This window comes from Panthera pardus, unplaced genomic scaffold (assembly GCF_024362965.1).
Source record: "Panthera pardus isolate Hobbes unplaced genomic scaffold, ASM2436296v1 HiC_scaffold_24, whole genome shotgun sequence".
Lineage (NCBI taxonomy): Eukaryota > Metazoa > Chordata > Mammalia > Carnivora > Felidae > Panthera > Panthera pardus.
This window is the reverse complement of record NW_026526810.1, coordinates 39,193,775-39,219,569: the sequence shown is the minus strand read 5'-3', so window position 1 is coordinate 39,219,569 and position 25,795 is coordinate 39,193,775. Positions and strand designations below refer to the sequence as shown.

Sequence of the window (25,795 nt, the reverse complement as noted above, 5' to 3'; positions counted from 1 at the left end):
GTGAATGGTAGGTCATCTTCCAATCTCTAATCTGGGTGCACAGTTACCTTTTGAAGAGCTGGTAACCCTTCTGATGATGCCAGTATTAAATGATTAGAGCAGGAACAATGAGCTATTCCATCATGTGCCCTAGCAGATACCTATGTATTCTGACACTGAAAAGACCTCACTGAACATTTACAACTATCATGATAAGCTCTATAAATGCCTACACAATCACTGAGACTTCATGCTAGTACACAGCAGTGTTAACGCTATTCTTCTGGGAATATGCTGGTAGCTTCTCAGGAGTTAGATGAAGCGTTCCTGAGTCTGTCGTGAAGATATCTTAACTCCACCACGACACTATTATGCAGTCTTGAAAAAAAGATGATTTCTCTGGACCTCAGTTTCTTTGTCTGAGAAATGAGTGGACTGGCCTTGGGGCCCAGGAGGTCTTTTGTAGTCAAACCTCCTCAAAGAGGCTACGTGTGAGGCCGACTTCACAACCTCCTGTCGCCAGCAATTCAGGTACCACTGAGGACCCCGCTTCTCCTCAAGCTCAGTGAGTGAACAAAAGATCTCACCATATGCATGCTTTGTATGTGCACACTAGAGTCAGCTGTTGAAGGCAACACCTTACGATTTGAGTCAGTGCCTTGCACATCTGTAGCCTTTCCTTTAGTTTAAAAGGTAAAACTGATGGGGGGGTGGTGTAGTGGACAAATAATTACATATGATCTGGGTGGAGTTTTTAGCTTGTTCTAATGTATCATTAAGGCCATTTTGATGTCAGGATTCAGCTTGAAGCACGGACTACATTTTCCCTGCTTACATATCACAAAATCAATAAAACCAACAATTGTTAAACAGAGAAAAATCGTACGTAGTGCAGATCAATTAATCTCCCCCAGTAAACTGGAAACATGCTTGGATCATTCCTCCATCACAAGGAGTCTGTGGACATGAGAAGAAGCAGAGGATTTTGATTTAGGTTAAAAATAACCAAAATGGGGAAAATAACATTTCCCCTGCAGGGCTGCTATGAGATTAGAGATGATATAATGGGCACAAAGTGATCAATAAATCACAGTAATGATTATTATTTATCAGCATAATTAGGAGCTGCCATAGTAAAAGGGTCAAAGCACAGGATTTATGGTCAGAAAGAAGAGCTCCGTTGAATACCACGGCAGGAAATAAAAGCCAGTGCTGTCAAGTGAACAACACTGAGACCCTTGTCAATTACACTGACACCGCACAGTTCTGTGGTAATGTCCGACCGTGGGACTTGCATGAGAGGGAAGAGAGAGGGATGGGAGAATCTCTCGATTCAGAGGGAGAAAGAGCTGTCCAGGGGAGAGTTCAAAGTGCTAATGCCATAACCCACTTCTCTTCCCAAATATTCTAAGCTACCCTTCAGGGGGAGGGGAAAAAGCAGGTCCTTGTTCTAAGTACCCATTATATAATCAAAGTGCTCCTTGTAAAACACAATTTGGTTCAAGGCATTTGTCTATTTCAAATGATTCAGTGACTCACCATTGCTGTGATAAAACTTGCAGCATGGTTTACCAGGCCCCAGAGCCCCAGGGTCTTCTCAACCCGGCTATGCTTTCAGATCCACTACCGCACCGTACTCTCCTCCCTCCATGCTCTGTACAGGCTATTACCACCACCTGTGATAGCCTCCTCCATTTTCACTTACGTGCCCACTCATCTCGTACGTCCCGCTTCCCTCTCCAGGAAGCCTTACTACCAGCTGAACTGCCTCTCCAGTGGAGAACTTCATGCCTCCATAGCTGAATGAGCTACACTATATTGCAACTGTTTGTCCATTGGCTTGTTTTCTTTACTATTCTTTGAACATCTTACTTACTCACCTTTGTATCTCCAGTGCTTTATACAAGACATGAAACACAGCAGATGCTCCCAAACAAATAAAACACAACAAAACAAAAAAATGAATGACTGTATGAAGCAAAGAGTGAATGACTGAGAGGCTGAAGTTGTTATCTGATACAGGAGATGAAGGAAGAGCTCTTCCCATTAGCTGGCAGACTGTCCTGCCTTCCTAAATGGGAAGGAGTGAAAGAAACAATAGTGTAATTCCTCCTGCTCTTTTTGGTTCTCATGCTTTAGTGTCAGAGATACTAAACTGGATGAACCACAGAATATCCTTCAATGAAACTAAGTAATCTTATATTTTTGAGATTAAAAAAACACTTTCTGGGGCGCCTTGGTGGCTCAGTTGGCTAAGTGTCCGTGTCTTGATTTTGGCTCAGGTCATGACCTCAGGGTTATGAGATGGAACCCCGCACCGGGCTCCACGCTGGGCACGGAGCCTGCTTTGGATTCTCTCTCTCCCACTCTCTGCCCCTCCTCCACTCGTGGTCTCTCTCACCTGTGCAAGCGCTTTCTCAAAAAATAAAACAAAACAAAACAGTTTTCCAGTTTACTTTTTACAGGTGACCAGAAAGAACTGTGCTTTTCATTAAACTGTGCTTTTCATTCCCATATGTCCTCTAGAAGCAACGATTTGGTATTTGCTGATTCAGTGTGCAAGCCGACGTTACATAACATAAATACCATGAATAACGAGAATAAAAAGCATATTGATCTAAAAACCTTCAGAGGGTTAAAGACTTCACCAGGGTGACTGGCCTCTTCATCATCCTGTCCTGCTGAACCAGTCTCCATAAGAAGAGGGCCTCCAGTAGAGACCTGGGTTTGAATCTCAGGCCTGCCACTTACTAGCCATGTAACCTTGTTCAAGACACTAAATCCTTGCTGTCTCATTTTCTTATCTGTAAAATGGAGTACCTTTTAAAACCCAAACTGTTTCACAGGGATCATACACAGAATCACACAGGTCCTGGGGGTGAAATAGTTTACACAATCAAGTACTGTACAAATATATATTATTCCTTCATGTTGTAATTCCAAATGTAAAATTAAGGTATTTCACAGAGAAATGTATGTAACACAATGAAGACCTCATGGTTAGAGACTAATAACCTTATGTTCTAGATTTCAGTGGAAAAGCCTGAGAAGAAACAAAACCAAGCTGATGATAAATTATGGAGTTACAAATGACAAACACAAAAGGACTGACTGAACATATCTGAGAATAAATAAGTGAATAATAATGACCCCTCCCCCTTTCCCTGATTTTCCCCTATGCTCTCCCACCTCGGGTTCAGTCCAGCTAGAATCCCTAAGTACTGAACTAGCCAGAGGGGCCTATGAGCAGAATTCTCAGTAGCCTACAACAGGCAAGCTCAAATGTACCTAAACCTGGAACAGAGAGGAAAGCTGCCAAGTTCATGTTTGCCTCGTCCTTCCCTCATCTGCTTGGAGCACCACAGCCAGAGCTCTTACATCTCAGATCCCCAGCCTCCTAGGGGTACTGCCTTCTCCTGACTCTCTTGAGAGTCACGTCACCTCTAAACACACTTTAAGAAAACACAGGGAAACTAAAAACTACTTAGCATATAAGAAAATTCCCCATTTTTTTCCTTCACAGGCTGAACACCAGTGTGTGAGTAAAAGTGAGAGGGACTTCTGTGAAAGCCTTTTCTGAGCCCTGTATTCCTAACTCCTAGGTCAACATCCTCAGGAACTCCAAAGAGCATCACATGAAAACAGTGAGGCTTATACACACACCACCTCTTGCCAGATAGAGTAAAATAAGGCATCAAACATCAGAGACTCAATAAATCTCTATCTTATCAAGGTCTTCTCTCCTAAGAAAGCAAAAGACAACCAAGACATTGTTAGGCCAAACAGAGATTTATGTGTACAGCCTTCTGTTTCACCTCATTTCTAAGATTATTTATAAGTCATTAAAAAAGATATTTAAATGCCCCAAACACATTTTGTTTTAATAGTGAAACGGCGAGGGGAGGGGATGCAAAAAAACACCAGGGCCTTTGGTCTTGTTAATTTACATTTCTGCCTTGAAACAGGAAAGGCCAGCTTAAAAAGGAAGACACATGTCCTGTTTTTAACAAAAATTGTAATTCTCAGGCCCTCCAACAGATATGCTCACACTACCTAGTAACCCTGCTCTACTCAGGCCATTCCCAAATCCTGCCAGCAATGCTAGAGAACAGGAATTCTGTAAAATCTTCACAGACAAAACTGAACCAAGAGTCTGACATTCCCTAAGAGCAATCTTCTCCATACTGAACAAAGAAAACCTATGGGTGGCAAGGAAGAGTGCCTGTAACTGCAAACCCATTTTCTAAAGGCTAACATTCCACATGTTGCTGTGTATCATGGAGGTAATTTTAAAATAGACCTTTGAAGTCTCATCTCTGTCCCTTCTCCACTCTTACTGTGACTCCTCCTCTTGCCCCATGCCTAAATGAAGCATCCCAACAGCCACTTGGCTGGTGCCGGTCTCTGTACCCTCTCCTTGCTGCTCGAGGCAGAGAACCAGCCGCACAGGCATCACCTGGCAGCTGGTTAGGAATGCAGAACCTCAGGTCTCACCCCAAACCTAGTCCATCAGAAACTGCATTTGACAAAGACCCCAAATGATACGTATGTGTATCAAAGTTTGAGAAGAACTGCTCTAAGCCCACCGCACTATCTGCTGGCCACCCCTGTTCCAGGTAAACCAACCCCTTGGCCTGAGAAGGGCCTCAGGGGGCACTCCAAAGTGCCCAGCCTTGCTTTCCACACTTCCTAGGATGCACACGGAAAGCAGGCTGTTTTCCAGAAAACCTAGGTAGAGGCCTGGGCACGGTACTTAGCAGCCACCAGGAGCCACTGGTGAAGATGTATTTCCTGTCCTTATGTCTGCTCACCACTACCAACACCCTCACATCTCCTGCAGTCATTCCCTTTCCTGTCCTACCTCTTCTTCCCAGTATTGAAAACGGATCAGCTAGTGAAGTGATTCACCAGGCTCTAATGTCAGAATTTCGGCTCTACAGCTTGCTTGCTGGTGAATTAGGAAAACTACTTAACTTCACTAGCCCTCAGTTACTTCCTCTGTCAGTGAGGATGCTATAATAGTGCCTTCACCTTGGGCTTGCTGTGAAAGCTCTCAATCTGGCATTTGGATGGCTGGCACCTCACGTGCAGATTGGGACCTGTCCACTGACTTAGTCTGCACATTCGCCCTCTCCTTTAAAGGACTACACCACTGACAGGCAAGGCCACACAACTCAGCACCTAACTGTAACTCTCCCATAGAGATCTCTGTGCCGCTGGTTTTCTCTCCTAACTTGGATCTTAAAAGAAAGGATGGCTGTTGTGTTTACAGATTGAAAAAGTAATTCATGCTTATTACAGAAAAATATAAAAAAGAGAAAGAAGTTATCCACAATTTCTCCTCTAAGAGACAATTGTTAACATTTAGAGTGTCCTCTTCCAAATAAGTAGATCTCACGGTCAGGAAGGAAAGGACCAAGTCTTAATGTCCTTGATAACTTCCCCGACTTCCCCACGTCCAATACCTCTCCACACTCCCAGCACCTAACGTAGCACAGTGCTGAGTACTTAGCAGCAGACAAACCCATACGTGTGCCTCAGCCGACTGCTGTAGTGACGTAAGTGGCTTGTCCCTGCACTTATATGTACACTGTCTACATACAGAAACAGGGACGTTGTCAGAGTTAGTGATGTAATATGTTTGGTTCATATGTAATGTGTCTGACACGAGTTGCTCCTATCTGCATTCTATGGGGCTACTGTTTGTGTTGGATGGTGAGTGTGTTTCTGGTTTCCCTTTCGATGTGCTCAGATTTCACTTACCTACAGGAATGGTCATCCCGTGAATTTTATCAGCCCAGCCTGCGTAGTACCGAAGAGTTTTGATGACCCCCTGCAAATCCACGTAAAAAGCTTGCAAGAACGGTTTGCCACCATTTAGGGATTCCATGGTCTGTACGAAAAGAAATGGAGAGAACTTTCCAGTAACACACAAAATAATCTCTAGAGCAGAGGAAAATGGAAGAGCGAGAATGTGAATGAATACGAATAGTGATTCATACCTGGTCAGTTCTGATTTCCCAAATGAAAAGATTTTTTAGTACTGCCAGTTTAGGTCAGTCTCTAGTAAAAACCACAATGAATATGTATGCACATGTTTTTGTGCCTGTGCGTCTCCAGTAACCACTATCCAAATGCATAAACACAACATTTCTTCAACTAACGATAAAGAAATGTTCTGCCTGTCAAACCAGCTTCTGTTATATTAATGATCAGAGCTGCGTGGGGATGTGTTGGAGTCTAGACCAGTAATCTGAATCCATAAAGAGGAGCAGGGACATGGGCCTTTATGCAACTGATGAGAATATAAAGCGTTTTCCACCGCTGCCAAGACCCCTGCTGAGAAATGGAATATCCACCGTGCACAGTGACTTTATTTATTACCATCAAATAAACAAGAGCTCCTCTAGGGAAGCTCATACTTTAACAACTTCAGGGCTGCTTTTTGGTAAATATTTATGTTAACAACCATTACCTATTAAAAGTGAAGTATCTGTTCCATTGAATAAAAATAGACATACTGAGCAGTTGTAGATTACAAATGTTACTATTTGAATGAGGTGTTCCTAAACTGCTTGAATTGTAGCAACAACCATAAAAAGCCACATGGACACACTGAAATGAGAAAGGAGTATTTAGACTTGAGAAATATTGAAGGTGTTACAAGTTTAATGAATTCAAAATAAGCAAAAACATATGTTTATAATCTCATGTCCTTCTCTGTGAGGACACTTTATTATTCATACTGGTGTGAAAATGATGTGAGTGCTGACAAAACTAAGATGGAAATATTCTCCATTCGATGACATAAAAATACAATCACTTACAGGGCAACATACCCACTCACGTGGGTAAGGATCTGATGGGACTCACGTGCATATAAGATAGGACTCATTTTAAAAGATCCCATCACTTATCACTGTACATTGGCTCACCTTTACCAACGGGAATCCAATTATTTCCCAGTACTTTTGAGAACACGTATATGTTCAGGAGATGGGCATTATGTTCTCCAGGCAGCCAGCACAGAGCCAAGCTCCACACAGTATAGAGTGAAGTGCAGTCAGTAACCAGAATCTGAGCCACCTACATGGTCCCAATGAGCTGTTGACAACAGCCAATTTCACCTGAGGGTTGCCAGCCCTATGTTTATTTTCGATTAATTATATTTACTTGGATGAGGTATTAACTTCATTTTCTGGTCAGAAGCTCCCATCTATTCCAGAGGCTATCTCTTATTAAAAATCACTCCTCCCATGGCCTGAGGAGTGTTTAAAAACAGAAATCTCATTTAAGTGTAATGGCAAAAGGGAACTGATCACGGTGAGGCATATGTCCGAAAAAGAATGGCATGTGAATTTTATGACATGAAAATATAACTGCAGTATGTGTGTGTGTGTGTGTGTGTACACATATATGTATATATATATATGTGTCTGTATATATATATATGTGTACACATATATATACACACACACTAGTCTAATGTTGTAAATATCGTATAGATTTCACTCAATTAAACAGACACTTACAGACAATCTATATGCCCTCTCTACCTGACCATTTATGTCCCAGGAACACAAAAGAAGTAAAATACAGTCCTCACGCTTGAAGAAATCATAATCCAGGGAAGACATAAGCCTGCAGACCAGCATTTCCCCCCAAGTGTTCCAAAGAATTCAGTTTTGCACGATACTGATAGATTAGCCAGAAAAATAGTGTTGAGGCTTAAATAAATCTGAGAAATAGTGACTAGGGCTTTTCCGAGTCTCTAACAGGTCAGTGTCTCGTGAACATCTGAGAAGGAGCTACTTTACCTGGAACAAACACCTTTATTGCAAAACACATAAACACCTCACTGGAAGAGTCTTCCTTGAAGTACCAGATTAGATAATGTTTTTATACAGAAGTAAATGTTACAGGGGCCAGAGTTCCAAATAATCTCCATAAAGGATTCATTTTTGTTCCCATACTATGAACAGATCCTGGAAGGGGATGGCTGGAAGAATGATGGCAGCAGTGACACTGAGGAAGGACATAAGGCTTCCCCCTCCCAGAGCAAGCCCAATTGTGCTCTGTTTTCCCACGTGAAGGGTAGGATACAGTGTTCACGGTTTGAACGCCTGACTGAACAAGGACGCCCTAAACGTTAACTGATCAACAGTGGGTTATCCAGGAGGAGATCCCTAGTGCACAAAACAGACATTCCCAAATGGTTCCAGTTTCCAGGCAGTTCGTATTCCCTAAGAAACTGACTTTCATTTTATAAATAGCAAAAACAAACAAATACAAAAACCACTAGGAGAGAGGATGCTCCTTATGTGAGAAAATGATTTAGCGAAAGACAGTTGCTGTCTCCTGCTATCTCTCCTATCCCCTGGTTCTAGAAAGTGGCAGAAGAACAAAGGGGGCAGAAGTGCCTGAGAGGCCCTCTGCTTCTGAAGGATTCTCTTTAGTCAAGAGAGGTTAACTCTGGGGAGGTAAAAAAACAGTCCTATTTGATCCTCAAATGAATCATTTGGTGTTGGTTTTCCCTAAGCTTCATGGTGACTCTCCTGCTGCTTAACTGTTTTTGTTTTGATTTGTCGGTTGAGGGTGGGCTAAGGTTGGAAAGGAAGGCAAGAACGTCCTTTCTAGTCATGGGAAGCTATGGTTTTGTTCTTCAAAATTCACTAAGAAGAGACCCTCAGCTAGTCTTGCACCTCCCCATCTGATCCCAAAAGCCAAACACCTCTCATTTTTCATGTGTATTATGTTCTCTTCAGCTTGTCCCCCAAGTTGACTTCACACCACATTTTCAGAAAGGCTGAGGAATCTACATTTCAGTGGAGTAGTAAATTTAGGGTAAAGACTTAATGTTTTTTTAGGCTACTTACTGCAAGAACTGCCCTGTCTCGCTCCACCAAGTCTGCAAGCTTATCCAACAGACGGCCTCTTTCTGAAGCGTCCATCCTTCTCCACACTGAACCAAGAGAGAAAGCCAGGCGGGCTGCCTGCACTGCTTTGTCTATATCTGCCTGTTAGAGAGGAAGAGGCACAACTGAGGAGAGAGAACACTCCAAATAAAGGAAGAACCACCTGCTTCGATGAAAAAGGTGATGAATGAACGTCAGTGCTGGTGTCTGGGGAGGATAAGCTTAGTGCTCTGTTGTCTGAAGGCAGTTATTTCATAGGGAATCTTTTTCTAAGAAGGACATACCTTGTCTGCTTCTTGAACTTCACACACCTGCTCTCCTGTGGCTGGATTATAGACAGGGAACACTCTCCCGCTCTCTGAGTTCTGCCACTCGTTGTTAATAAAAATCTATGGAAGTAGACAACAGAGGAGGATCGGTGAGACACGTGATAGGAAGCCAACCAATGGTGAAGGATTATGGAAGTGCCATGGTAGTGATATTTGTTCTATATGTTTGTTGGCACGTAAGTATAGAATTTGAAGCATTACAAGAGACCCTTAACAGTATGCAGTCCAGCCTCTCCCCAAATTCAGAAATTTCCTCTATGATATTTTTATCTCAAGTTTATCCAAAGATTAAATATAGTTCTTACCTTTAGCGAACCTGCCAACCAGTGAGGGAGTCAAACAAAGATGGAAGCACAGAGTCTCACATACATACAAACAATACACAAAGCTGAGAAAATATTTACTGACTGTCCAAACTCTGGCCAATATCCAAAAGGAGTAAATACCATGGATCAAACTGAGTCACCACGCTTTAGATCCTAGTTTCTCTCTCAGAGGCATAAGTAACTTCACAGGGAACTTGAAGGGTGCTGAAATAAGTAAGCATTCACTTAATTTATAGTCAGATCCTGAACTGTGCAATGACTCTAACTGGTGAGTTAAACAAGTTATGTGTGTAAGTCCAAGTTAGATTTCTTCCCCTTTGCTGGGTAGACTACACGACTCAGCAAAGGGAAAAGGCCTGTCTTTCAAACTGGTCTCTCAAGAATTTCTTAAGAGTCTTGGTTTCCTTATAAAGGAAATGGAGAGGGGCGCCTGGGTGGTGCAGTTGGTTAAGCGTCCGACTTCAGCCAGGTCACGATCTCGCGGTCTGTGAGTTCGAGCCCCGCGTCGGGCTCTGGGCTGATGGCTTGGAGCCTGGAGCTTGTTTCCGATTCTGTGTCTCCCTCTCTCTCTGCCCCTCCCCCGTTCATGCTCTGTCTCTCTCTGTCCCAAAAATAAATAAAAAACGTTGAAAAAAAAATTTTTAAAGGAAATGGAGATTATATTAAAATGGCAAAGAGACTTATAGTTAAAAAAAATATTCAAGTTAGTATCTCAGAAGATTTGTAAGGACTGAGTTGAAGAAAAGGAGAAAATATAGGCAAAGAAATGTAAAAATTTTTATTGATATTAAAGAGAGAAACCCAAACAAAACGTTTGGACTATGACAGCTCAAAGAATACCCAAAGATATTTTACTCTATAAAATTTATAGCATTACCATGAAAATTTCTGAAGTCAGAAGCCATCAGTCAATTTAGAACAAACACAAGGAAAAATTGATTTGTTATTGTCTGCCATTTTAGTAAATCACAGATGAGGCTAAATGAAGACAGATCTGCAATTTTAAATACTAAGTTCTAGATTATTCCAAAGCTTTATTTTGCCTTGATTTGTTAAAACAATGAAGCCTATGTTTCCCCTTTTTAAGACAAAAGAGAAAAAAGACCTTAAGTCTGCATAAGCACTTAATTCAAAAGTAACAAGCATAAACACAATGGCCTTGTAATTGTAGAAATTTTAAGTGTACGATTTATAAACATGCTTTATAATTTACAACAATTTATAAACAATTTCTAAATGTAATGTATTCATTTATTCAATAAGTACTTAGATACTCCTAGACCTAGGACAGGCAAAGAGGACTAGCAGTGCCAGCCCTCCAGGGTCTTAGAGTCTCTAGTAACTCATTAAATATTCACAACCTTAATGGCAGAATTTTATTACCACTACCAAAGATGAGAAAGTTGTGAGGATGGGAGGTTAAGAGTCTGATGAAGCAGGTTCTCGTTGTGGCTCTGACTAGTCTACTGCTCCTTCCAGTGTTATCAGAGTCTGCGGGATTGCTCAGTCCAAAGAAACGAGTTCGTGTCCAAGCCTAAATTAGATCTATAGTTCTTGGACTCCTGGTCTAGTTCTCTTCCCACTCCATGTAACAAACTTCCTAACAGTTCACAGTTGATCATATCTGCACACTCCTTTGAAACACAGTATGACCTCCAAGGTAACAAAGGACAAAAATTGAGAGGTTAGTTTCACTTCTAGAGCATTATCAGGTTTAAGGAAGAGGGGTCTTGCCAATATGCCTTATTCTCTTTATTCACAATTTGACAGAGACTTCTTAACCTTTTTAATCCAATTTTAGTTTTTAAGTTTCTTTACTGAGTTCTATCTGTAAGAATTGAGATTTCATGACCTTTATTGATTCTTAGAGGTCTTCCAAAGATCAAAGAGAAAAATTACTTATTTTTTAACAGGATAAAACTCATTCATTCTCTTACTGTTTTCATTTAGGTACATGGATCATCTTATAAATTTAAGATACACTACAGGACCTTAGTGATCTTTTGCTATTTTGTCATCCTAGGAGTTACTTCATCATCACTCAATTATTTCCAACCATGCTAAAAAAGAACAAAACAAAAAATTGTGGAACTGCCATAGAATGAATAAATAATTACAACTATTTCATCATCCTTCAGTTTTCATATGGTGTTGTCCAAACTAATGCATCATCTTTTGAAAGCACATAAAAGAAGTCTGGTGACACCATCTTTGTCATATTCTTTTTAGCTTTCATTGAATACATTTAGGAACTCAGAATTTTTCATTTCAGTCCATCATGAGTAAGAGAAGATTACAGAGAAAGATATTTCACAACCGTAAATGAGTCAGAAGATGAAGGCAAAGAGAGAGAAACACTGGAGACTCTACTGATGAGGGTGAAGTTGATGAAGCAAAAGTTTGGACTATTTTCTCAAACTCAGGAATTAAAGAGCAAACAAGATATTTATGAATACACCAAGAAAACATGATATTCTAACTCAGTCATTTAATAGGACAGAGTTAATTATTTAGTATTTTGCAACAAGAACCTGGACCACCTTGTTTTGCTAAAAGGATATGTGATAATTCTTTTATCTTTTATGATATCTGTGTGTAAAAATTTAGTTGATATGATTCATAAGTGGACAAATACTGAAGGTAGGTGTATACACAAAGGTGACTAGAGGACACATATTATGTAGAAATAAAATTTTTCATTGATCAATCTAATCTACGTTTAAATTAGAAATTTAAATTAGAAATTAAAAACAGGGGTATCGATTGAGCATCTGACTCTCGATTTTGGCTCAGGTCATGAACTCACGGGTTCATGGGATTGAGACCTGTGTTGGGCTCTGTACATTCAGCACAGAGCATGCTTCAGATTCTCTCCCCCTCTCTCTCTGCCCCTACCCCATGTACTCTCTCTCAAAATAAACAAACTTTAAAAAAAACCTAAAAATGGAAACATCCTGTAATTATGGAACACAAAGACAGCCATCCTTTTTAATACAAAATTATAAGCACTCAAACTTTTCAATAGCATTACACTGTGAAAATGCACATACAAGAACCAGAAGTAACAATAAGCTGTAGCCTATGAGAGATATGTTTAAAATCTGGAATCAGTATTTATGACATGAATATTTCCTGTTTCATACATGATAGCTGATGAGCAGATAGTTAGATTCAAAGGCCCTTTACCCATTCCTGGCCAATACCTCTAAATATCCAGGAAAATATGGAAGAATAATTTGGTTTGCTATGTTTAAGTTCTAATTTTGTGGGTTTCACTATTACTACTGCTGTACATTTTTCATAAAATAACTTAAAATTTTAAGCATACAAAGGATCCAACAGACCCAGATGGTAAATGTGATAACTATTTTTCCTGGTATGCTGAAGGTTAAAATATTTGATTTTTACTAGGTTATTCTTTTTGTAGACCTAGCCTTATGACACTTAAAAAACCTGTACTGATAACTTTGTTGGTACACCGACTAGCAAATACCTCTAATACTTGAAGATTTTCAGCTTCTCTAGGCTATTTCAAAAATCTTGAATACTATATCAATAGTTCTTCCCTAACCAGGCTCCCAATGGCCAATACTGACATAATTTAAACAACAAAATAAATAATGATAGCAATGATTACTCATAGAATGAAAAAGGCACTCAAGAGCCCATAATGATACAAATTATTTTAATGAATATATAAATGGGGGGATAAGATGAAGTTCTGCTTCATAGGAGAATTCCAACTAACAGTTGTGAAGGAATGGTGGAATTAGATAATCACCATTTGTCAAACATCATAGTAGTAATTGCTGGAGGCAAAATCATCAGTGGATGATAAAATTGGTGGGTAAAAGTATAATGAAAAATTGGATGTTAATGTAGTCTCAAAGTATATTCCCACAAGATACTTCCTAATTACAAAGGGAAAAATAGAAACTTTATTAGAGAAACTTGACAGACAGCACCTTAATCAAGCAATCAAGGTTAACATCACCAGTAATGCAACAAATGAATTGTTATTAACATTTTATCTGCATGTCCTACCAATAATTAAAAAGCTGTGTTGAAATCTCTTGCTTTGGTTGTGGATTTGTCAGTATATCTCTTACAGTCTTCATTTATATCTTTATAAATTTTAGGCTATTTTATTAGTGAATATAAAATGATTTTTGTACATTATCCTTACATCCTATAATTGTTTATTAGTTCCAGAAGGGTTTTTTTTCTCTTTTTTGTGTGTTTGAATTCTTAGGGATTTTCTACCTAGACAATCATGTTATTTATGAACAGAGACAGTTTTATTTCTTCCTTCCCAGTCTATATACATGTTATTTCCTTTTCTGGTTTTACTATATTAGGTAGGACTTTCAGCACAATGTTCAACAGGAGTGGCAAAAAGGGGTTTCTTGTTCCTATTCATAGAAAGCATCTATATAATTTCTTGTCATTAAGCATGATGTCAGCAAGAGGTTTTATGTAGGTATTTATCATCCAGTTGAGGAAATTCCTTTATTTTTAGTTTGTGGAGAGGTTTTTTTTTTTTTTTTTTTTTTTTTTTTTTACCATGAATGGGTGTTGGATTTTGTCAAATGCTAATTCTAAATGTACAGATGCTATCGTATGAGTTTTTTTCATTAGCCTGTTGATGTGACAGATCATAATAAATGATTTTTGAATTCTGAACCAGTCTTGTATACCTGGAATAAATACCACTTTGTTGTGGTGTATAATATACTGTTGGATTTTATGTGTCAACATTTTCTACAGTATTTGCATTTATGTTAATAAGAGGTATTGGTCTGTAGTTTTCCTTTCCTGTATGTCTTTATCTGGTTTTAGTATTACAGTAATGCTGGCCATATTAGATGAGTTAGGGAGTGATCCTTTTGCTTCTATTTTCTGGAAAATACTACACAGAATTGGTATGTTTGCTAGAAATCACCACTAAAACCATCTGAACCAGGGGCATCTGGGTGGCTCAGGTGGGTGAACATCCAACTTCAACTCAGGTCATGATCTCAAGGTTCATGAGTTCAAGCCCCACATTGGGCTCGCTGCTGTCAGTGCAGAGTCCACTTCAGATCCTCTGTCCCCCTCTCTCCTTGCCCCTCCCCTGCTTGCTCTCTCTCTCAATAACAAACATTTTAAAAAATCTGGACCAGTGCTCTTTTATTTTTGGAAGGTTACTAATTACTAATTCGACTTCTTAAATTTATATGGGCCCATTTAGGGTTAGCCAATATGAGTTTCCATCCTTGGTTCCCACCACCAACTATTCCTTTTTTGTGCATCTCTTAGGTCAACCTCCTGAGAAGAGCACTTGGTTGGTTTCAGGACATTTTTTGAAGCACCTCCAGATGTAAATGAAATAACTACCCTTGGGTCCAAATATATGTAACCATAAAGAAGAAAGCCACGTATGTTTGAAGCCATTAAAGGGCCAAGTTTGGGTCAAGATAATTTCTTTTCAAAAGAACCATGGAGAGGCGGGCAACAAGTGATGAATATCTCAGGAGTGGGTGCCAAGTTGGTAGGTGTTAAGATTTTAAGAATTTCTGTATTTTTAAAATGTCTTTGGTATTGGTATCTGGGTAATTCTGGTCTCAAAGAGTAAGATGGAAAGTATTCTTCTCCTCTCTTCAATTTTCTGGAAGAGTTTTTGTAGAAGTAGCATTATTTTGTCCTTAAATATTTGATAGAATTTGCCGGTAAAAGTATCTGGGCTTGGAGTTTTCTCTGTCAAAAAGGTTTTTTAGCTATGTGTTCAATTTCTTCAATAAATACAGGGCTATTTATCTATTTCTCCTTGTGTGACTTTTGGTAAAATCTGTCTTTCAAGAAATTGACCCATTGGAGCATCTGGGTGGCTCAGTTGGTTAAGGGTTTGACTCTTGATTTTGGCTCAGGTCATAATCTCCTGGTCATGAGATCCAGCCCAGCACTGGGCTCCATGCTGAGCATGGAGCCTGCTTAAGATTCTCTCTCTCCCTCTCCCTCTCCCCTATGCTCTCTTTTTAAAATAAAAAAAAAAAAAAAGATAGATAATTTGCCCATTAGTTATCAAATTTGTGGGCACAGATTTGCTCACAATATTCCTTTATCATCCTTATAATGTCCATTGATGGTCCCTCTTTCATTTCCGGTATTCAAAATTTATGTCTTCTCGCTTTTTCTCTTTGTTAGACAAGCTAGATATTTATCAATTTTATTGACCTTTTCAAAGAACCAGTCCATGGTTTTAGTGATATTCTCTATTGTTTTCTGTTTTCAATTTCACTGATTTCTGCTATAATTTTTTATTATTTTTCTTCTGCTTGCTTTAGATTTATATAGCTCTTCTTCTTCTAGTTTTCTAAGGTAGAAACTTGGATTATTTCTTATTTTCTAGTATATGCAACTCAATGCTGTAAATTTTCCTCTACCATTTTCACTGCATCCCACAAATTTTGGTAAGTTGTATTTTCATTTAGTTTAAAACATTTTAAATTTCTCTTGAGACTTATTCTTTGATTCATGTGTTATTTAGAAATATGTTCTTTAATCTCCAAACATTTTGGGATTTTCCAGTTTTCTGCTATTAATTTATAGTTTTACTCTATTGTGGTCTGGGAGTATTTTTTATATGATTTCTACTCTTTTAAATTTGTTGAAGTGTGTTTTATGGTCTAGAATATGGTCTATCTTAGTGAATGCTCCATATGAACTTGAGAAGAATGTGTATTCTGCTGCTGTTTGATGGAGGCTTACTTTACTACTCTTAGAACTAATAGCAGCATTTGCTTTTACAGAAAACCCAGCTTTTGCATTTTCCTTCTGTTCCCAACTCATTTTAATATCACTGTCTTTCAATTAATCAATATATTAAAATTAATGTATGCATGGATAGCGTTTCAATTACATATTGTAATAATATTTCATGTCACACCGTATAATTAAGCAGAAAAAATGAAAGGCAAAAAGGTTGAAAATAAAGTGATACTGTCTTTTTTTCTTCAGACGTGATTGCCTGTCTGGAAATTCCTAAGAAATCTACAAAAAAACGCTGAAAGTATAATTTAGCAAAGTCCCAGGATACGAGATCAATATACTATCAATAAATCATTGGGAAATGAAATTTAAACGCATATATTTATACACACACATTAGTTCATGCAAGATCTGGTTGCACTGCGACAGAAGGGTCCTTTACAGTATATTGCTTACCTTACAGCCAGAAGTGGAAATCCTGGGCAGCAACTTCTGGCAGCAACTATTAACCCGTTAAATTATGTGACTTTAAAAATTATACTCTAAGAAAGAGTCTCAAGAAGAGTTATGGCTCTTAGTTGTAATGTAACCTCTACACAAAATTGAGGGACCTGCAAAACTCTCTCCCAATCCTCCCCTGTAGAAAAAGATTCGATAGAAAACAAAACAAAACAAAAAAGGTGGAACTAACAGAAAAAGGAAGAGCTGAGCAGAAATTTGATTTTGCAGGAAAAAAACGGCCAAATGTTCATTGAAAGCCTATTTTAAGGGCACCTCACTGGCTCAGTTGGTGAAACATGTGATTCTTGATCTCAGGGTTGTGGGTTCAAGCCCCACACTGGGTATGGAGATTGCTTAAAAATAAAATCTAAAAAAAAAAAAACAAAAACAAAAAACCAAAAAAACAAAAGGCCTACTCTAAACACCGAGTTGTTTTAGATTCTACTGAAAACCCACAAAAGACATGTACTCTGCTCTCTGCTGTCCTGGAACTTATAATTATGTTTCAGAGACAAGATTACTTTCAGGAAAGTTAAATAATGTAAGGCACTCTATGATTTAGTGCCAAGATGAATGGTAGAGATAACCACTGCAGGAGTGTACCTCAGAGAAGGGAGATAGCAGTGTGGGCTGACATGTTAGAAGAACACTTCAGGAAAACAAGAAATAATGAGGGAGTATGACCCAGGGTAGGGAAAGGATAAGGTAAAGGAAAGAAATTCTATCCCTAATAAGATGATTCAGCTGGCCCGATCTACCCCTCCTCCTCGACTTCAGCTCCTCTCTGAAGATTATCTGATACACTGGTTTAGGAAGTGTGACAGAAAAGGAAGAAATCCAAGTTTAGCTGCTCTCCTTCCCTCCAGGAGTCCCCAGACCCTAGCAGCAGCTCCAGGGATTGAGCGCCCTGGAAACCCAGCCCCAGCCTCTACCGCGGCACTGGCTTCAGAGTAAGCAGGGTGCCTTCCAGCACGCAGGTCCTCCAAACCACGAAAATCCAGAAAGGACATAGGTCAGAAAGCCGGTCACACTCACAGAAAGAAGGGAGACATGAGAAAAGATTCTTCCCAATGTTGTAAATTGATACATTTAGAGAGAGCTGTGCCTAAAAGGAGTGAAAAAGACGGCAGAGCATACAGGAAGAAGAAGCTTTGAAAAGACATGGAAAATAAATACTGAAAAAAGTAGTGTTAGAGAACAAATATTTTTTTAAAAATGTAGTTGTTAGAATTGAAGAGTCTGAGAAAAATAAGCCTTACAGATTTCCCAATGAGAAACAATGAATCGACAAGGGAACCATGATGAAGAGAAATGGGGGTAGTGGGAAAAGAAAACGTTGAGATAGGGAAAATAGAAAGAGCTGGAACTCCTCTCCTATGAACATTCAGGTGTTCAATATTTTGAACTGTTCGAGACTGGATAACTAGATTTCTTTCCTTTTTTCACATGAAAATACAGTTAGAAAAAGCATTAAAGCAAGACCAGCCAGAACACATACAGAGCCCGTGGCGGAGAACAATTTGAGACCCAGCCATCGACTTGTATCATCACAATCCTGCTATTTGCAGACACGTCTTGTGTTCGTGGTTTTGGTCAATACCTGAATTTCGCTAGTAGCCCACGGAGTGGAGAAGGGATTACACTGTAGGGGAATCGTGGTATTCTTGGGTAGCATAATCCGGAATGCTAAGTATGTGTACTTGGGCCAAAAGGTTCTCAAAAGCCAAGCAAACGATTGCAGAGATAAAGACAAGGAGTCCCAGGCAATCAGTAAGGACAATTTTGTTATAAAAAGTCTAGTCTAAACACAGCTGAACTCAAGAGGATGAGTCTCTTAAGGTGCAGGTTTCCATGGACTCTTCCTGTTAACACCCTCCCATCCCATCTTCCCTTCCCTTATCTTCCTCAAAAGTTTGTACTAAGTAGGTGCTTAGTGCCTGCTAGTGTCTCCTTAGATTTCTGGATTTTCTTTCTTTTCCAGGATGAGCAAATTACGTCTTTCAGGTTAAATATACCTGTCTGTCTCCAGTATATGATCCCAAGAGTACAAGAGGGCTAAAGGGGTACTTGCGCCAGACGTCCCAAAAGACAAAGGCCACTGCTTCCATGTAGCGTGTCAACCACCAAATAATTCTTTAAAGAGAAAATAAATCATTCCAATGACTGACTCACTTGTAGAGAACAGACCTGGCTAAAACAAACTCAATTATATATCATCAATCCTACCTACCCCACTGCCCCATGATCCCCATATCTGAGAATGCTCTTGACATCTGTTTTAAGAAAAGAGTAAGAAACAGCCAACTGGTCTGAGCCGCCTTATCAAAGTCACATTGAATTACAGCATTTGTTACTCTGTTGAAGCAACATGGCATTAAAGCCAAGTACACACCAATGTCAGTTGTGACATATTCCCAAATCGGAAGAAACTATACTTGCCATCAGTGTTGTGGTAGAAGGCAATGGGAATTGCTACTGGTAATGGTTAATGTTCATTTCTTCCTGTTCCACTTTCTATAAACAAGGTAATGCCTATACAAGCTCATTACTGTAAACTGAGCACATTTAAATTGGCAGTAAAACCAGAGTATTTACTCTAGTGCACATATAAAGTGCCTCATCCAATGTTTTGGAAATGTTTCAAGTTTTGAAACCAAGCAGCTGGCAGCTTTACAAGCCAAACCTTACACTTAAATCACTCACTCTGGAAAGTTTTTTGGTGTCCCGTGTCAGGTAGTACCATTCAGCAGACGTTCATTCCCCCACCCCTTGAATTCTTTTGCAATAAATTTGCATTCACAGGGCTCTTATAACTCTTCCAGCACCATAGACTCCAATGGCTGTTGATTAAATGTATATATCCTGTGCATTTAATCTGACTTACATTATGGCCACTTCGTAAAAATGCCACAGACTGGACAAGCGATGACACATAGTAAGAACCTGGAATCCCTGCAAAGCCTCAGATTAGGGTTTTTTCTCCTTCTTTATTAATAGTGACCATTTTGTGGCCCGGCTCTAAATCAGCAAAAGTATTTGACAGCAAATGCTCCTATCTATGGATTATATATAACCCGTCCTACACACCAGATGAAAAAGGGATAACCCTGGGAAAGGAAGGGCTTGTTCCATGTAAATCATGTTACAAATTGGACAACACCCAGAGAGTTCATTGTTCAGCCTCAATTGTGAAGGCCGTTCCCATTTACTATTCTCCTAGAATCGATGTTAATTAAGGTGGACTGAGACCATAAATCAGCCTGGGAGTTTTACAATGTAATTCAGCATTAAGCATATATATTTAAATTAAAAGTAACTGATTAACCATTAGAGTTTTTCCAGAAGTGGCTGGGGCCATTTCTTTATAATAAAGACACGTCACCTTTCATTTTTGTAAAGGGGAGAGCATGAAAAAAATACTGTATTATCTTCTAAAATGGTGAATAAGGCTGGTAAGTGACTCACGACACTGGTTATTGGGAGGAGGAGCTGGCAAGAGAGAGAGAAAAGAAGAACAGGAAGGAGAGCTGCATGGTGCAGGGCAGCTGGCATCTTTTCTCTACCTCCCTTGAAGTCGTGGGCTCTCCCTTTAGTCACAATCATCCATTACCCACCTACCATTCATCAGGCTCTGTGCTAGGCACTGGGGGTGACAGAAATAAGTAAGAACCAGCGCCCGCCCTTCAAGTGAGCGTTCAGCATGGCAGAGGGCAGGACTGTCACAGCAATGGCTCTAATAATAGGACATGACAACAACATTCAAAAGGATTTATGGAACAACCACTAGGAATATGCTTCAAAGATACTATACTTTATCTTCCAACTTTATAAAACAGTAGCCCGGTAATTTGTGTGCCTCCAGGAAACCCAACCAAAGAGCTACACCTGCCTGACAGAAGCCAGGAGAACATCCTTCTGAGAATAGGACTTGGGCTTCATAAAAAAAAAAAAAAAAAAAAAAAGCAGAAGAAACAAAGCAATGGCTCTGTAAACCCACAGCTGAAAAGACAGGATTGTCTGATAAGTAAGTCCTTCAAGAGCTGTGCTAACACAGCCCATCTACACATGCCTCCCCACACAGTAAATATGAAAACCACGTGCAGAGAGTGAGCCTGGGAGAGGAATTTGTTTTAACCCAAAGTACATGGATAACACACATTCGATGAGTAATTCAGATTTATTAACATTATTAGATGACCACTGTATACCAAGCATTTTTACTATTTCATTTAATCTGTGTAACATAACCGTGATGTAGGTATTTTCCTTCTAGATGTGTAAATGAAGGATCATGTTACAAATGCAAGTTTATACTGCAAATAATGTACAAGGCAAAAACTTGAACGTAGGTCTCTAAATGTTAAGTACAGAGCTTTTCCATTCCTCGTAACATTACCGGTTCCCACCTCCCACCATCCACAACTCTACTAGACTACAACTTTAAGTGAAAGATCTATGTTCAGTTAGGCCAAAAGCAGCAAAAAGAATATAATTAGGACTTTTCCTGTAAAGTCAGAATTGAAAACCCAACCAATCAAGCGAATAACAAAAGTTAACATATAAGGCTTACTATGTTCCCAGCATTGTTCTAGACACTTTACATATATTAACTCATTTAATACTCAACATTATCATCTGAGGTCAATACTATTATTATCCCTGTTTTACAGATGATGAAGCTGAAGCTCAGAGATATAGAGGAGCTCACCCAGAGCCAGGCATGTGGCAGAACTGGGACTCAAAACCCACACAGTCTGGCACCTTCACCCCTCAGCCCTGGACACTGGTATCTATAACAGACTGGCACTCTGATGTCACTTCCTGCATTGCTACATAACCTTCAAGCGGCCATCTGCACTGTCCCAAAAGAAATAAACATGCTTCTTCCCCAAGGTGTAGGTTTCTTCATAATCTGGTCCCAACCAACACTTCTGGTCTCCTCTCCGGCCATCCCTCACCATGTATCTAAGCAGGAATAACATCTATAGGACAATATCATTCATGAGAAACAAGCAGTGACAAAATAACACCACATTTCCCATCAAGGATATGTCCCTATCTAAATATAGAATGGAGTGTGTGCCTGTGGAGAAAACCAGACTGGTCTTACATAGACCAGTGTCTTATAGTGTGCCATAAACTGAGGAGCACAAGCATTCAAAATCTGTGGATCTAAGTTCCTCCCTTTGCCCCCCTATACTTAAATCACACCAAAAATGCTACGAATTGTTATGAATGAGGATCTCTGAGCCTGCTGTTTCCTCCCTTCCTTACCTGACACAACATTAGAATTTTAGTCATCTTTCAAAACTCAGTTCGAGGGGCGCCTGGGTGGCTCAGTTGGTTAAGTGCCCAACTTGGGCTCAGGTCGTGATCTCACAGTTCATGGGTTCGAGCCCTGTGTTGGGCTCTGTGCTGACAGCTCAGAGCCTGGAGCCTGCTTCGGATTCTGTCTCTCCCTTTCTCTCCGCCCCTTCCCCGACTCGTGCTCTGTCTCTCTCCCTCTCTCTCTCAAAAATAAATAAATATTTTAAAAATCACAAAAAACCTCTCGGTTCAAATACTTGATAAAGCTGTCCCAAACTCTTCAGAGTTGTCTGATCATTCTCTGACTTCTGCCTGTGTATCACATCGATCTGTAATACTTTACGCATGTCCCCCACTTAGATTGTGGGCTCCTTAAGGATAAACACCATGTCACTATGTCATCTTTGTTTTTTGATCTCCAGGACCTAGTAGTAAAAGAATAGTGAAATGGTAGATGCTCAGTAAATATTTATATGCATTTGTATTACCCAAGAAGCAAATTCTTTTTGTCAACAAAAACCAAATCAATGTATGTTTTAATTCCAGATCCTTGGAATTCTAGAACCGTTTCTATCTATCCAGAGAAGCAGGTCCCCAGTCAACACTGAATACTACCTAATATTGGATGCTTCCTACTTTTTCTTGTCTGGATTGAGGCTACGCAACAATCGGTTTTCCTCTAGAACATGGCTTTGGATAGACACTGTGACACCAAGATAATGGAGTTATTTACTCACCTAAGAAGATTGCAGAACCATGCACCTTGCTAAAACTCTTTAGGATAAAGGTGGTTCAGAAGGAACCCTTTTTCTCTGGGGGCACTAGATAATGACACCGGAGTTCTCGGGAAGAACCTGAAACCCAGAACTGCAGTCCCTTCATCTCACCACTGCCAGTAGTGTGGTTCATTATTTAACTCTGCTTAGGGGCTTGTTTATAAACGGACATCACTTTCGTGGTCTTATTTTCTATCACAGCAAAAGGAGGAGGGGGAGGAAGAGTGCTTGCGTTCTGTTCTTGGTTTCAAACTAAATGTTCAGCTAGTCTCCTAGCTTCCCCAACCCTCAGTTTCTTTATGATAAAGAATGATGATTTATCTATAATAAGTGAAACTTGGTAACTGAAGATAGGCTAATCTATGGCACTTGTGATAAAACTTCTGTCCAGCCCCTTGACAGATATTGATAATCAATCACAATATCTTCCAGTTGAATTTCTGAAAACTTTTCAACATGGCATTTTAGAAAGCTACTGCCAACTGAATGGAAGATGTCCCTGAGGACGTAAAAGTTCTAACTCTGTGAATCTGACGTACTGGCTATAGAACACATATGGCCACCAGTGGGCGCTCAACAGGAAAGTTTATCAGAAGTTCTGGGACACCGTAGGTTTGTCTTTCTTCTCCAAGTGCATGTTGACATTTCTCTAACCATTTCAACAACACCTCTCTATGTCCAGAGCAGAGTCCATCCTCTGGGTTCAAAAGTGGCGGTGTCCTTTTCCAATTACGTCTAGCACTTGAACATGTAACTGATGAACTAGAAAGATACCATTTTGAAAAAGCACAATTTGGGTGGAAAAAAACCCTGCAACAAACATTTTAAAACTTAGGCAAGCTCATCACCAAGCACAATTGGTAACTGCCCACCTTCCCCCCAAACGGTCTTACTGCTTGTTGTGAAACTATGAGGTTCGACACGATCATACTTTACCAGCCCAATCGTACTAAAGGATCACTTTAAAAGACACTAATGGGGGGCACCTGGGTAGCTCAGTTGGTTAAGCATCCCACTCTTGGTTTCAGTTCAGGTCATGATCTCGCGGTTTGTGAGTCTGAGCCCCGCATCAGGCTCTGTGCTGACAGCACACAGCCTGCTTCAGATTCTGCGTCCCCCTCTCTCTCTGTCCCTCCCCTGCCTGCGCTCTCTTTTATCTCTCTCCCAAAAATAAACATTAAAATTTTTTTTTAAAAAGGAACTAACAAGTGAGTATCTTTTTCTTGCTCTAAATATAGTTAGTGGAGGCTGCTTGGGTTAGGAAGAGAGAGATTCACAATGCTGGAAGGGGCCCTAGATATAATGTATGCAAATGAAAAATGTTACTAAATAAATTTCTCAAAAGAAGCCAATGACTTGCACAAGGCCACATACCCCACTAGTGGTAGAATAATAGGGACTGGAACCCCCATGTCCTGATTCCCATTCTAGTGTTTTTTCTAAATTTAATCTTTGCTAATGTTTCTTTGGAAAGCAAATTTGATGGTTGACCAGGGAATCAGAGCAACCCTCACTGCATTTCTTCCACAAGGTCTCTTAAACATTACTCTGCACAAGGAATTTTGCTCAAGTCCCTTTTTTCTTCAATACAATCAATGCAGATGATAGCGAAATAATTTTTAATTTCCTTTCTTGAAAGCAAAATGTGTTAGGGAAACAGTGGTGATTTACATTCCTAATGTGATTCTGCTTAGAGATGAGGTCCTGGGATATTTTCTGCAGCCTCCTGAGGTGCAGAAGCAGGAACTTCTGGCAGAGAACAGACAGCAACCTGACTATTGTGATCTTCAGATAATAAATTATTTCTTGGGCTTATTAAAGAACAGCTTTGTGCTCTTACAACAACAGGGCTATATTTGAGGGTGCAGGAAGGATACTTCAAAATCATCCTAATGACTTCCCACAGGCCAGTAGGTCTTGGATAAGAAAAGAAAGGGAATGGCCAGCCTTGACTGATTTAGGAGCTGGTTACAACTTCACTGCATCAAAGTGATTCCTTTTTCATACTTTCCTTTCTCCATGGAATCTAGGTATCCACGGCTGAATAAGAAAAGGGCATCAAATGCCAAAATCTTTATAAAATGGTCACAGCTGTTTGATTCACAGTCACTTCTCCTAGCTAAGGGAATTAAAGTAAAAATTCATGATGGCACTTTGTTAGGGACACTACACACAAGCATTTGGGGAAAAAGAATCTCTAAGTGTAATTCCCTCCTGTAAATATTTCATAACATCCTAGATTCTGGGCAAGAAATGTCATTTATTTCCCCACCTCAGAAATTTTATCCCCTTCCTGAAGGAATGTGTTTAAGAACTCTAACAAGTACAATACTACAACAAAGTCTTCTGCCAAACATTAGTGTCCTTTTCCAGGGCACTGGGTGGCTCGGTTAAGCTTCTGACTCTTGATTTCTGCTCAGGTCATGATCTCATGGTTTGTGAGTTCAAACCCTGCATCTGGTTCTGCACTGACAGTACTGAGCCTGCTTGAGATTCTCTCTCCCACCCCTCTCTCTCTGCCCGTCCCCAGCGCATGCACGCTCTCTCAAAAGAAATAAACCTTAAAAAAAAAAAGTGTTCTTTCCCAAATCTGAAAGGAACAGGTATCTCAGTGTCCAAGAAGGGAGGTCTGAAATATGAGTGGAGTATATGGTTGTGTCTCTGGATTAAGACAGTAAGGACCATAACGACAGGCTTTCTGAAAGCCAATTCAATGTGACTGGGCTGGTTTATACTTTCTGTTGTTTGTTTGTTGTTGTTGTTGTTGTTGTTGTTGTTGTTGTTTTCCAAATAAGACCATCAGGATAGCAACATGCAAGTCTTTTCTCTCCTCAAGACAGGTATAGAGACTGAAGTTGCTTAACATATTCAATCATAATGATTAAATGTCATGAAGGTTGTGTCTATATGCAAAA

The 25,795-nt window shown here is 39.8% G+C and overlaps 1 protein-coding gene across 8 annotated transcripts in view; it reads right to left on the bottom strand.

Moving 5' to 3' along the window:
* ALDH1A2 (aldehyde dehydrogenase 1 family member A2) overlaps positions 1-25,795 on the bottom strand; it is a 130,872-nt gene that overhangs the window by 53,169 nt on the left and 51,908 nt on the right. For all 8 annotated transcript variants that reach the window (XR_002078017.2, XM_053889029.1, XM_019441970.2 and 5 more), the window contains 3 exons: positions 9,179-9,283; positions 8,856-8,996; positions 5,743-5,872 (listed from right to left, as the gene is read on the bottom strand). Coding sequence is in view for 7 of the 8 variants with exons in the window: in XM_019441970.2 (XP_019297515.1) it covers positions 5,743-5,872; positions 8,856-8,996; positions 9,179-9,283 (376 nt within the window). In the remaining variant the exon portion in view is untranslated. The remainder of the gene's footprint in view (positions 1-5,742; positions 5,873-8,855; positions 8,997-9,178; positions 9,284-25,795) is intronic.